Below are 13,476 nucleotides of genomic sequence, written 5' to 3'. Positions count from 1 at the left end.
AGAAACTGGAGTTACAATGTAACCACGAGTGTTGGGATATAACACTAACTACTGGGGTGTTAGGACATAACATTGTCACACCTGGGGTGTTAGGACATAACATTGTCACAACTGGGGTGTTAGGACATAACATTGTCACAACTGGGGTGTTAGGACATAACATTGTCACAACTGGGGTGTTAGGATATAACATTGTCACAACTGGGGTGTTAGGACATAACATTGTCACAACTGGGGTGTTAGGAGATTTCATAGTAACCCTTGAAGGGTTATGATATTACAATGTGTACATACAATATACATTGTAACCAAGAGAGTACTAGCTGTGAATGGAAGTGTTATTGTTGCCAGGTGAGTGGTAGGAGATGTGCAGATGGATGTGTTACATTGTAACAAGTGACAGGTAGACAGATATAGTGAGTTCAGGTAGCTGTTTGTTTACATGATTCTCCTGGGTCCCAGCACAGGACAACCCATCTGCCCACAATAAAGAGCCGCCCTTGGGATGTGGACAGAGTGTTCCCCTGTTTACGAAGCTAGTTCCCTGAGGTTACTCACATCTTCATGTGACAGCTCTGCTGTCTTTTGGGAACCGCAGGAAACCTGAACCTGTAGGACAGAGGAATGTGTGACAGGACTGTCCCCCACCAGCTGCATGTGACCAGCACACAAGTTATATATAGGATGGTCTGAGGGGCTGCAGAAAATACAGGAGCTAATTTGGAGTGGAGAGTCAGAGAAAGGCTGCGAGGAGAGAAACACAGGACTGGTAAGGAAACACAGAAAGGCTGGTGAGAAGTCTTTGTAAGGAGAGAAACACAGAGAGACTGGTGAGAAGACTCTGTAAGGAGAGAAACACAGAGAGACTGGTGAGAAGACTCTGTAAGGAGAGATTTCTGAGTGCACCATGGATTACAATACAGACAGTATTATCCGGGACAATAACCCCATGGACAACCTGGAGAAACAACTCATCTGTCCCATCTGTCTGGAGATGTTCAACAAGCCTGTTGTGATCCTGCCATGCCAGCACAACCTGTGCCGGAAATGTGCTAACGACGTGTTCCAGGTGAGACAACGTGAGCTGTATAGAGGAGAGAGGGTGTGTCCCCTTGACCTGTGTCTCCCTCTGTGCCCTTTGTGTCTATGATGTTTATAGTCTGTTACACGTCTGTGCTCCTGTACCTGCTGGGTGTGTCTGTACCAGCTGCGTGTCCCATGTCTGTGTACTGATATCCCTCCTCTAAGGGAGCGAAGGGGTTAAGGCAGGAGTGTGAAACCTGTGCCCTAAAATAAAGGCTTCATGTCGATTAATAAGAGTTGCCCTTGGCCCTGGCCCGGTCTATCTCCACCCCCGTATTATGGGTTTTGTTATATTGAGGTCCTGACCCGATCTCTCCCTCAGTGGTTTGGGTATTATATGGAGAGCCTGATCCAGACTCTCCCTCAGTGTTCTGGTTATTGTTATGTGGAGGTCCTGACCCAAACTCTTTCTCTGTGGTCTGGGAGTTATATGGAGGCCCTGACCCAATCCCCCAGTGATCTTGGTGTTGTTATATGTAGTTTCTGACCTGGTCTCTCCCCAGGCTGGTAACCCATACTGGCCGACACGGAGCTCAGTGTCCGGGGGTCGGTTCCGGTGTCCGACCTGTCGTCATGAGGTGATCCTGGACCGTCACGGGGTGTACGGGCTGCAGAGGAACCTGCTTGTGGAAAACATCATAGACATCTACAAACAGGACTACACCAGGTGAGCAGCACAGGTCTCGCCTGTAGGATGTTGATATGACCAGTGAGGAGCCGGGCTTGAAAGTCCAGTCCTGCCCCGTGGATCCTCAGTGAGCCCCAGACCGGACTGGTTATTGGGGGGGCAGAGAGGGCAGATGCTATGGGTCTGTCACATGCAGGGGAACATGTACCATTGACTCCTTCAGTGGTGTCACAGTCTCCCTCATTCCCTTTTCTCACTCACGGGCTCACTTCACTTCTGTGCCGACACTCCCTGTCCTTGTCTTCACTCACTGCCTCTTTCTATTTCTCTGCACACTCTCCTTCCTGTCCTTGTGCTCACTGCCTCTCTACACTTCTCTGCTCACGCTCCTTCCTGTCCTTGTGCTCACTGCCTCTCTACACTTCTCTGCTCACACTCCTTCCTGTCCTTGTGCTCACTGCCTCTCTACACTTCTCTGCTCACACTTCGTCCTTGTGCTCACTCGATGCCTCTTTACACTTCTCTGCTCACACTCCGTCCTTGTGCTCACTCACTGCCTCTCTACACTTCTCTGCTCACACTCCTTCCTTGTGCTCACTCACTGCCGCTCTACCCTTCTCTGCTCACGCTCCTTCCTGTCCTTGTGCTCACTCATGGCCTTGCTACACTTCTCTGCTCGCACTCCGTCCTTGTGCTCACTTACTGCCTATGTTCACACTCTCCCTTGTCTCTGCCTCTCTCCATATCGCTCTCTCACTCTCTCTGTCCTTCCTCTCTGCTTATCCTGTCCCTGTCCCCCAGCCGTCCTGAGAAGAAGGGGAATCAACCAATGTGTGAGAAGCATGAGGATGAGAAGATTAATATTTACTGCCTGAGCTGCCAGGTGCCGACCTGCTCCATGTGCAAAGTGTTCGGAGCTCACAAGGACTGCGAGGTGTCACCTCTGGAAAGCATCTACCAGAGCCAGAAGGTGAGAGTAACGCACACAGGGACCAGCAGACACAGGAAGTAACGGGGACACTGTGACACACAAGCCACTACTGACAGCCAGAGACACGGTGTTCCCAGTCCCACAGTATTGGTGTCCCAATGTTCCCAGTAGCTCAGTGCTAGTCTCCCAGTGTTCCCAGTGCCTCAGCACGTGCCTCAGTGCTTGTCTCCCAGTATTCTCAGTGGCTCAGGGCTGGTCTCTTATTAATAGGTAATGGAGTGGCAGGTCCTGACGTGGCCTGATATATTTAGACTGAGTTGAGGCTGCAGTGCGGCATTGCAGGGGGCGCACCTGTGTGAGGGGAGGCCAGGCCAGCAAGGGACATTTGATATGGCCGCTATTAAAGGATCTGCAGCTTTATAACCTCATCAGCTTTAACCACTTTAGAGTTTTACACTTCTATCAAACTTCACAGCTCCCTCTTTCACACCACCCACCATACTTGTGCACCCCCTCTCAGATCTGCCCCCCCCCTTCTCTCCTGCTGGTGCCTCTCCCTCCGATCTGCCCTTACTCCTCCCCACTGCTGGGGCCCCCTCCCCAAATTGGTACTCTCTATAACTTCAAACTGACCTCTCACACTCGCTCACCCAGTGTCCTTCTCCCTTTCTCAATCTCACAGTATCCTTCTCACTCTCACACAGTGTCCTTCTCCCCTTCTCTCTCACTCTAACCCAGTGTCCTTCTCCCCTTCTCTCTCATCCAGTGTCCTTCTCCCCTTCTCTCTCACTCTCACCCAGTGTCCTTCTCCCCTTCTCTCTCACTCTCACACTGTGTCCTTCTCCCCTTCTCTCTCACTCTCACCCAGTGTCCTTCTCCCCTTCTCTCTCACCCAGTGTCCTTCTCCCTTTCTCAATCTCACAGTGTCCTTCTCACTCTCACACAGTGTCCTTCTCCCCTTCTCTCTCACTCTCACCCAGTGTCCTTCTCCCCTTCTCTCTCACTCTCACACTGTGTCCTTCTCCCCTTCTCTCTCACTCTCACCCAGTGTCCTTCTCCCCTTCTCTCACTCTCACCCAGTGTCCTTCTCCCCTTCTCTCTCACCCAGTGTCCTTCTCCCCTTCTCTCTCACCCAGTGTCATTTTCCCCTTCTCTCTCACTCTCACCCAGTGTCCTTCTCCCCTTCTCTCTCTCACACTCTCTCACCCATTGTCCTTCTCCCCTTCTCACTCACTCTCTCAACCAGTGTTCTTCTGCCGTCTCTCTCACTCTCTCACCCATTGTCCTTCTCCCCTTCGCACTCACTCTCTCACCCAGTGTCCTTCTCCCCTTCTCTCTCACACTCTCTCCCAGTGTTCTTCTGCCCTTCTCTCTCACACTCTCTCACCCAGTGTCCTTCTTCCCTTCTCACTCTCTCACTCTCTCACCCAGTGTCCTTCTCCCCTTCTCACTCTCACACAGTGTCCTTCTCCCCTTCTCTCTCACTCTCACCCAGTGTCCTTCTCCCCTTCTCTCTCACTCTCACACTGTGTCCTTCTCCCCTTCTCTCTCACTCTCACCCAGTGTCCTTCTCCCCTTCTCTCACTCTCACCCAGTGTCCTTCTCCCCTTCTCTCTCACCCAGTGTCCTTCTCCCCTTCTCTCTCACCCAGTGTCATTTTCCCCTTCTCTCTCACTCTCACCCAGTGTCCTTCTCCCCTTCTCTCTCTCACACTCTCTCACCCATTGTCCTTCTCCCCTTCTCACTCACTCTCTCAACCAGTGTTCTTCTGCCGTCTCTCTCACTCTCTCACCCATTGTCCTTCTCCCCTTCGCACTCACTCTCTCACCCAGTGTCCTTCTCCCCTTCTCTCTCACACTCTCTCCCAGTGTTCTTCTGCCCTTCTCTCTCACACTCTCTCACCCAGTGTCCTTCTTCCCTTCTCACTCTCTCACTCTCTCACCCAGTGTCCTTCTCCCCTTCTCACTCACTCTCTCACCCAGTATTCCTTTGCCATCTCACCCACTCTCTTACCCAGTGTACTTCTCCCTTTCTCTCTCACACTCTCACCCAGTGTTCTTCTGCCCTTCTCTCTCACACTCTCTCACCCAGTGTCCTTCTTCCCTTCTCACTCTCACACTCTCTCACTCAGTTTTCTTCTTCCCTTCTCTCACACTCTCACCCAGTGTTCTTCTGCCCTTCTCTCTCTCACACTCTCACCAAGTGTCCTTCTCCCCTTCTCTCTCACACTCTCACCCAGTGTCCTTCTCCCCTTCTCTCTCACACTCTCACCCAGTGTCATTCTCCCCTACTCTCTCACTCTCTCACCCAGTGTTCTTCTGCCGTCTCTCTCACTCTCTCACCCAGTGTTCTTCTGCCGTCTCTCTCACTCTCTCACCCATTGTCCTTCTCCCCTTCTCACTCACTCTCTCACCCAGTGTCCTTCTCCCCTTCTCTCTCACACTCTCACCCAGTGTCATTCTCCCCTTCTCTCTCTCACACTCTCTCACCCAGTGTTCTTCTGCCGTCTCTCTCACTCTCTCACCCAGTGTCCTTCTCCCCTTCTCACGCACTCTCTCACCCAGTGTTCTTCTGCCGTCTCTCTCTCTCTCACCCAGTGTCCTTCTCCCCTTCTCTCACACTATCACCCAGTGTTCTTCTGCCCTTCTCTCTCTCACATTCTCACCCAGTGTCCTTCTGCCCTTCTCTCACACTATCACCCAGTGTTCTTCTGCCCTTCTCTCTCACACTCTCTCACCCAGTGTCCTTCTTCCCTTCTCACTCTCACACTCTCTCACCCAGTGTTCTTCTGCTGTCTCTCTCACTCTCTCACCCAGTGTCATTCTCCCCTTCTCTCTCACTCTCACCCAGTGTCATTCTTCCCTTCTCTCAAACTCTCTCACCCAGTGTCCTTCTTCCCTTCTCACTATCACACTCTCTCACCCAGTGTCCTTCGGCCGTCTCTCTCACACTCTCACCAAGTGTCCTCCTCCCCTTCTCTCTCATACTCTCACCCAGTGTCATTCTCCCCTTCTCACTCACTCTCTCACCCAGTGTCCTTCGGCCGTCTCTCTCACACTCTCACCCAGTGTCCTTCTCCCCTTCTCTCTCACACTCTCACCCAGTGTCATTCTCCCCTTCTCACTCACTCTCTCACCCAGTGTCCTTCGGCCGTCTCTCTCACACTCTCACCCAGTGTCCTTCTCCCCTTCTCTCACACTCTCACCCAGTGTCCTTCTCCCCTTCTCTCTCACACTCTCACCCAGTGTCATTCTCCCCTTCTCACTCACTCTCTCACCCAGTGTTCTTCTGCCGTCTCTCTCACTCTCTCACCCATTGTCCTTCTCCCCTTCTCACTCACTCTCTCACCCAGTGTCCTTCCCCCCTTCTCTCTCACACTCTCACCCAGTGTTCTTCTGCCCTTCTCTCTCACACTCTCACCAAGTGTCCTTCTTCCCTTCTCACTCTCACACTCTCTCACCCAGTGTTCTTCTGCCGTCTCTCTCACTCTCTCACCCAGTGTCATTCTCCCCTTCTCTCTCTCACTCTCACCCAGTGTCATTCTTCCCTTCTCTCACACTCTCTCACCCAGTGTCCTTCTTCCCTTCTCACTATCACACTCTCTCACCCAGTGTCCTTCTGCCGTCTCTCTCACACTCTCACCAAGTGTCCTTCTCCCCTTCTCTCTCACACTCTCACCCAGTGTCCTTCTCCCCTACTCTCTCACACTCTCACCCAGTGTCCTTCTTCCCTTCTCACTATCACACACTCTCACCCAGTGTCCTTCTCCCCTTCTCTCACACTCTCACCCAGTGTCCTTCTTCCCTTCTCACTATCACACTCTCTCACCCAGTGTCCTTCTGCCGTCTCTCTCACACTCTCACCAAGTGTCCTTCTCCCCTTCTCTCTCACACTCTCACCCAGTGTCCTTCTCCCCTACTCTCTCACACTCTCACCCAGTGTCATTCTTCCCTTCTCACTCTCACACTCTCTCACCCAGTGTTCTTCTGCCGTCTCTCTCACACTCTCACCCAGTGTCCTTCTTCCCTTCTCTCACACTCTCACCCAGTGTTCTTCTGCCCTTCTCTCTCACACTCTCACCCAGTGTCCTTCTTCCCTTCTCACTCTCACACTCTCTCACCCAGTGTCCTTCTCCCCTTCTCTCTCACACTCTCACCCAGTGTCATTCTTCCCTTCTCTCACACTCTCTCACCCAGTGTCATTCTTCCCTTCTCTCTCACACTCTCACCCAGTGTCCTTCTTCCCTTCTCACTCTCACACTCTCTCACCCAGTGTTCTTCTGCCGTCTCACTCACTCTCTCACCCAGTGTTCTTCTGCTGTCTCTCTCACTCTCTCACCCAGTGTCCTTCTCCCCTTCTCTCACACTCTCACCCAGTGTTCTTCTGCCGTCTCTCTCACACTCTCTCACCCAGTGTCCTTCTCCCCTTCTCTCTCACACTCTCACCCAGTGTCCTTCTCCCCTTCTCTCTCACTCTCTCACCCAGTGTCCTTCTGCCCTTCTCTCTCACACTCTCTCACCCAGTGTTCTTCTGCCGTCTCTCTCACTCTCTCACCCAGTGTCATTCTCCCCTTCTCTCTCTCACTCTCACCCAGTGTCATTCTTCCCTTCTCTCACACTCTCTCACCCAGTGTCCTTCTTCCCTTCTCACTCTCACACTCTCTCACCCAGTGTTCTTCTGCCGTCTCTCACACTCTCTCACCCAGTGTCCTTTTCCCCTTCTCTCTCACACTCTCACCCAGTGTCCTTTTCCCCTTCTCTCTCTCACCCAGTGTTCTTCTCCCCTTCTCTCTCACCCAGTGTCCTTCTCCCCTTCTCTCTCACACTCTAACCCATTGTCCTTCTCCCCTTCTCTCTCTCACACTCTCACCCAGTGTCCTTACCCCCTTCTCTCTCACACACTCTCACCAAGTGTCCTTCTCCCCTTCTCTCTCTCACCCAGTGTTCTTCTCCCCTTCTCTCTCACACTCTCACCCGTTGTCCTTCTCCCCTTCTCTCTCTCACCCAGTGTCCTTCTCCCCTTCTCTCTCACACTCTCACCCATTGTCCTTCTCCCCTTCTCTCTCTCACCCAGTGTCCTTCTCCCCTTCTCTCTCACACTCTCACCCAGTGTTCTTCTCCCCTTCTCTCTCACACTCTCACCCATTGTCCTTCTCCCCTTCTCTCTCTCACCCAGTGTCCTTCTCCCCTTCTCTCTCACACTCTCACCCATTGTCCTTCTCCCCTTCTCTCACACTCTCACCCATTGTCCTTCTCCCCTTCTCTCTCACTCTCACCCAGTGTCCTTCTCTCCTTCTCTCTCACACTCTCACCCAGTGTCCTTCTCCCCTTCTCTCTCACACTCTCATCCAGTGTCCTTCTCCCCTTCTCATTCACACTCTGTTCTTTGCCACCTCTCTCCCTCTCACTCCATTTTGACGCCTCTCCGCTTCCCTCCCTATCTCTTTTTCTTACGCTCTCCACCCTGTCTTTCCCTTTACAGACGGAGCTCAGTGGCTGTATCTCGATGCTGGTGGCCGGTAATGACAGAATTCAGAGTATCCTCAGCCAGCTGGAGGAGTCATGCAAATCTATCGAGGTGAGAAGAGACACGCAGGGGCAGCGCGTTGCACACAGGCTTTCCCATAGAGACACGCAGGGGCTGCGCGTTACACATGGGGCTTCCCATAGAGACACGCAGGGGCAGCGCATTACACACTGGCTTTCCCATAGAGACACGCAGGGGCTGCGTGTTACACACAGGGCTTTCCATAGAGACACGCAGGGGCAGCGCATTACACACAGTACTTCCCAAAGAAACACGCAGGGGCAGAAAATAATCTCCGCACCGCGAGTGACTCAAACATATGACCTCACATGGATTAGTGACCTCTGGCATGTGACCTCACAGTATAGTGACCTATGGCTTGTGAACAGAAAAGGAAGGTTGGTCAAATGACCTTACAGCAGATAGTGTGACCTTGTGACCTCCCTGCTGACCCCTGTGCAGGAGAGCAGCCAGCAGAGGAAGGAGAGTATGAGCAAGATGTTTGAGGCTCTGTACATGATCCTGGAGGAGAAGAAGACGCATCTTCTGCAAAGGATATCCCAGGCTCAGGAGGAGAAGCTGAGCTCCATCCGCTGCCTCATACTTGGGTACCAGGAGCAGCTGCACTCCGCCTCCAACCTGCTACAGACAGCCTTCCAATCCATGGAGCAGCCTGGGCCTGCTTCCTTCTTGCTGGTGAGTTACCCTGTGACCCCAGACGTGACCTCACAACCTGAAATTCCTGACCTCTGACACGTAGCCTTACACTATGTTCCTCACGCTGAGAACTCACAGCCTTGGACACATGACCTCAGACACACAAACTCATAGCCTTGGACACATGATATCACGGTCTTTAACATGATATCACAGCTTCTGATGAATGGCCAGACAGACCTAGAGGGTAGTGACCTGTGACACATGACGTCCCCAATGAGTGAGGTCGTTGCTCCCCTGTGTCTGCGTCGCTCTGCAGTGGGAGAAACCGTGGATTAATGGCATCCTGCGTGTTTGTGTCCCTGTAACCTCTTCAGGGTGTTCCTGAGTAACCTTCATGTGTCACCTAAATAACAACTTCCTCACTTTGTACTATCTCAGTGATGTCATCATACTGTCACTATGATGTCACTAACCCTTCAGCTGCATCACACAGCCTGTCCTTTTCTCTGCTAACCCTCTCCTCTCTTTCTGCTTCCCTTATCTCTGTCTCTCCTGTGCGCTCCTCTTCCCGCAGAATTCCAAGCAGCTCATTAAAACGTAAGTCACAGACATGATTAAACCCCAAAACACATCATATGTAATGTCAAACTTGTCATATAATGTGACGTAGTGAGAGAGCTCAGGCTTAGGGATCTGCTGAGGTATATGTGACGTAGTGAGAGAGCTCACGCTTAGGGATCTGCTGAGGTATATGTGACGTAGTGAGAGAGCTCAGGCTTAGGGATCTGCTGAGGTATATGTGCCGTAATGAGAGCTCAGGCTTAGGGATCTGCTGAGGTATATGTGATGTAGTGAGAGAGCTCAGGCTTAGGGATATGCTGAGGTATATGTGACGTAGTGAGAGAGCTCAGGCTTAGGGATCTGCTGAGGTATATGTGACGTAGTGAGAGAGCTCAGGCTTAGGGATCTGCTGAGGTATATGTGACGTAGTGAGAGCTCAGGCTTAGGGATCTGCTGAGGTATATGTGACGTAGTGAGAGCTCAGGCTTAGGGATCTGCTGAGGTATATGTGACGTAGTGAGAGCTCAGGCTTAGGGATCTGCTGAGGTATATGTGACGTAGTGAGAGAGATAGAGGATGAGACACGCACTCAGTCACATAGGTAATAGGGGTGGGGTACTTAGCTGCCGGTGCGCTGGTCCTGGGGAGCTCCTGAAGTCCCAATATGATCCAGTACAATGAAGAAGCAGGCCCACGGTCTTAATAATGAGGAGGTTTAATATGCCATAAAGACCAACGTTTCGGCAGTCTAATACTGCCTTTCACCTTGAGAAAGGCAGTATTAGACTGCCGAAACGTTGGTCTTTATGGCATATTAAACCTCCTCATTATTAAGACCGTGGGCCTGCTTCTTCATTGTAACATAGGGAGAGAGCTCAGGTTTAGAGATGAGACGCAGGGAATAATGGGCTCATTGATTGTGGCATCTCTCTGCGGTATCTCAGCCTCCTCAACCCCCCTGTGCAGGGCTTTGTGATTTATAAGGGGGGCTGTACCTATGTGAAGTACCCGGAGGTGATACCTAGTACCCTTCTATGTGCAGGATCATGGACGCCTCTAAGGGCTGCCAGCTGGAGAAGATGGATCCCGAGTTTGAGAATATGGACCAGTTCATCGTGGACATGGAGCACATCAGCGAGTGTCTGAGGAGTATTGACTTCAGCCCTAGTGAGTGAGGGGAGGAGAGAGGGGGAGGGCTGCATGGGGAGGGGACATCTGCCATCACCTGTGGGGGGTCATAGGTCATGGTATCACCTGTGGGGGTCTGTGTAACAAAGCTCACTTGTCACACAATGTAATTTTATGATGGTGACAGACCGTGGGCACAGCTATCACTGAGGAGTTTAAAACTGACAGTGGGCAGATGGCAATAATGGCCACACAGACCCACAGCCAGCACAGCGCTCTCTCGCCAAGATTAGTTGCATCCCTGCCACTGCCGGGGACTACAGAGCAGTTTGTCACAGTACGTAAGTGACACCCGAGGAATCACATAATTATTAATATCAAGGTCACTTGTGACCTTGTCCCTGACACCCCCCTAGGGAAGAGAGCTGACATTGTCACATCATGTCTGGTGAGGGGTGATACAGCTGTCACAGACACCGTGAGCCAGGGTGACAGGTGACACGCCTGTCACGTGGCGCGAGGTCTGGTCTGGGGTGACAGGTGACACATCTATCACACACGAGCTAAGGTCCTGTGCAAGGAGATAGGTGACTGAGTCACTGTGTCTTGTGAAGGTTTGGAAGAGGAAGAAGCAAATGAGGAAGAGGAGGATACGGAGGAATATGAAGAGACGGAGGAGGGGAGACCCGAGGGTAAGAGCCCTTCAGGCAGAGAAGGGGTTAACTGAATAGTAGTAGACACATGGTACAGGTTGCCAGCAGAGGCGGAGAAGCTTATGGGAATTCAGAGTACAATGGCATAGGCACAAAGGGATCCTGAATAAGGTACAGTACAAATGTAAGGATGTAATGGGGAGAGGGGACATATTCATGGGAGACCCAGTGACTACTGTCCTGCACCTCAGGGGTCTGCAGCAGAAAACAGCGGTAATTGTACATTTGGGATTGATATCTGTTATGCCTGCTGCCATTCCTCCACATGAAGTGGTGTTTAATTGTGTCTGAATGTTTACTGAATGCAGAGGTTGTATTGTGACAGGGTTAACGCAGACCGCATGCTGCTCTCCAGCCGTACCCCATGTGACGGACCTTCATGTTGTATCTTCGTGGCCCATCAGAGTGGTCTTTGTGTTCACAGGGCAGCAGTAACCGGGACACAGGCATTCCTGGGGGAGAGAGAAAGAGCGAGCGTGTCTTAACAAGAGGAGGAGGAGTGAGAGGACCGGGTGCCACAATCTCCCGGGGAGGAGAGCGAGAGGCACGTACCCATCACATGAGCCGGGAGGAGCGCGGCCCGATGTGCGAGCCTGCGGGGCGATGACTCAGGACTTGTGATAACATGAGACTTTCTTTTCTATGTCACGACGGTGATGATGATCAGGGTGTATATAATTGTACTGATACATTTTGTAACTTTGTGGGGTTTGATTACTGGCGACGGGTGCTGTGATTCTGTGTTTGGGCCGAGTTGACGTTCTATAGATTCTGGGGTCCCACATTAGTGGGGAGCGGGGCGTCACGTGATGTACCACAATCTGTGCGATATCAACTCACTGATTTTGCACTTAAATAAAATGGTGTTTTTTTTGCGTTGGTAATATTTACATGTGTGTGCGGTGGGGGGAGGGGGAGAGGGGGAGGAGAGAGGTGTGATGTATTGTATGTATGAATAGTGAACTGTGAGGTAATGCTGGGGCTGTGATGTAATCGTGATTGAGTGATGTAGTGTTGGATGTGTAATTACATAGTTACCTAGTAGATGAGGTTGAAAAAAGACATGCGTCCATCAAGTTCAACCTATGCTAAAAACCCCAGTGAAATACTGTGTGATCCAATAATATCTCATAAGTGGAAAAATAAATTCCTTCTTGACTCCAATAATTGGCCATCAGATTACTCCCTGGAACAACATCCTTCCCATGTTTACTTATTTGGTATATCCCTGTATACCTTTCCTTTCTAAAAAGATGTCCAACCTTTTTTTTTTTTTTTCCATCACAGTCTTCATGGGTAATGAATTTCACATTTTAATGTATGGTGTGGAAGCCTGGTTAAGTGATGTCATGTTAGGGGTTATGTCATGCTGGAAGTCTGACGTGATTGCATGCTGAGCGATGTCATGTTAACGGTGTGATGTAATTGTGGTTGAGTGCTGGCAAGTTGGAAGAGTGATGGTATTGTGGCTGAGTGATGTCATGACGAAGTTTTGATGTAATTCTGGAGGTGTGATAGAATCATGATGTCATGCTGGAGGTGTGATGTAATTGTTTCTGAGTGATGTCATACTTGTGGTATGATGTAATACAGTTCTTAATTACACACTTCCATGAGTTGGATTCCAGCCCCAGTTACACTGCATTAGGTCTGCAGATGCTCCTTTTCTCTTCCTCAGGTGATGATATCATCATTGTAACAGGTTGCACCCTGGAGGTGGCTGCATGATGATACCTATATAAAGATAAATGACTTCCTCTGACAAATGGCCTGGGGGGGGGGGGGGGGGAGGGAGAGAGACAGAGACCTGGGAATGCAGGGGTGTGACCACCGACAGGTTATACAGAGGGGTGGTATATACCATGTAATAAGGGTGGTATATGCACAATGTAATAGGATGCTATGTAAGGGGTGGTATATACACCATGTAATAAGGGTGTTATGGAAGGGGTGGTATATACACCATCTACGGGGTTTATAGCAGTTAAAGCTTATGGATACACTCTATGGGTGTTAGGAGGGAATGTGTGAGTGATGTATTACAAGGGTATTGTTGGGAGGATTCATAGTATGCATCTTGATATAGGTGCATACAGGAGGTGAATGGATGAATAATGTTATAGCAGACGATACAGGGTGATATAGGTATGGGGTTTGCCGTTTAGGGCTATTTAAGGAGGGGGTGGTAATGTGTATCCATTAAGCCAGGTGTGGGATCTATGTTATGTATTAGGGCAGACTGTGTG

At 50.8% G+C, this 13,476-nt stretch overlaps 1 protein-coding gene across 3 annotated transcripts; it reads left to right on the top strand.

Annotated features, from left to right (window-relative positions):
- The first annotated feature begins 690 nt into the window (after positions 1–690).
- On the top strand, positions 691–12,105 carry TRIM63 (tripartite motif containing 63). 3 transcript variants are annotated; one of them, XM_075581397.1, is made up of 9 exons: positions 691–1,069; positions 1,587–1,750; positions 2,513–2,681; positions 8,124–8,219; positions 8,631–8,864; positions 9,403–9,425; positions 10,432–10,556; positions 11,132–11,209; positions 11,660–12,105. In XM_075581397.1, exons 1-9 carry the CDS (start codon positions 908–910, stop codon positions 11,713–11,715), a joined length of 1,107 nt encoding a protein of 368 aa, XP_075437512.1. In that variant the 5' UTR covers positions 691–907; the 3' UTR covers positions 11,716–12,105. The 3 variants fall into 3 exon arrangements, with proteins under 3 accessions (XP_075437512.1, XP_075437513.1, XP_075437514.1); XM_075581398.1 differs by having other exon boundaries at positions 11,655–12,105; XM_075581399.1 differs by lacking the exon at positions 11,132–11,209 and having other exon boundaries at positions 11,655–12,105.
- The last annotated feature ends 1,371 nt before the right edge of the window (positions 12,106–13,476 follow it).

Source organism: Ascaphus truei, unplaced genomic scaffold, assembly GCF_040206685.1.
Source record: "Ascaphus truei isolate aAscTru1 unplaced genomic scaffold, aAscTru1.hap1 HAP1_SCAFFOLD_1296, whole genome shotgun sequence".
Lineage (NCBI taxonomy): Eukaryota > Metazoa > Chordata > Amphibia > Anura > Ascaphidae > Ascaphus > Ascaphus truei.
Note: the sequence above shows the minus strand (reverse complement) of the source record. Positions and strands in the feature narration are given on the sequence as shown.

What these genes read in the sequence shown, in the direction of transcription:
- TRIM63 (XM_075581397.1), top strand. Translation starts at nt 908, where the DNA reads ATGGATTACAATACAGACAGTATTATCCGGGACAATAACCCCATGGAC. An exon ending in TACAAACAGGACTACACCAG is followed by an intron (nt 1,751 to 2,512) that starts GTGAGCAGCACA and finishes CCTGTCCCCCAG; the next exon opens with CCGTCCTGAGAAGAAGGGGA. An exon ending in TCCAAGCAGCTCATTAAAAC is followed by an intron (nt 9,426 to 10,431) that starts GTAAGTCACAGA and finishes TTCTATGTGCAG; the next exon opens with GATCATGGACGCCTCTAAGG.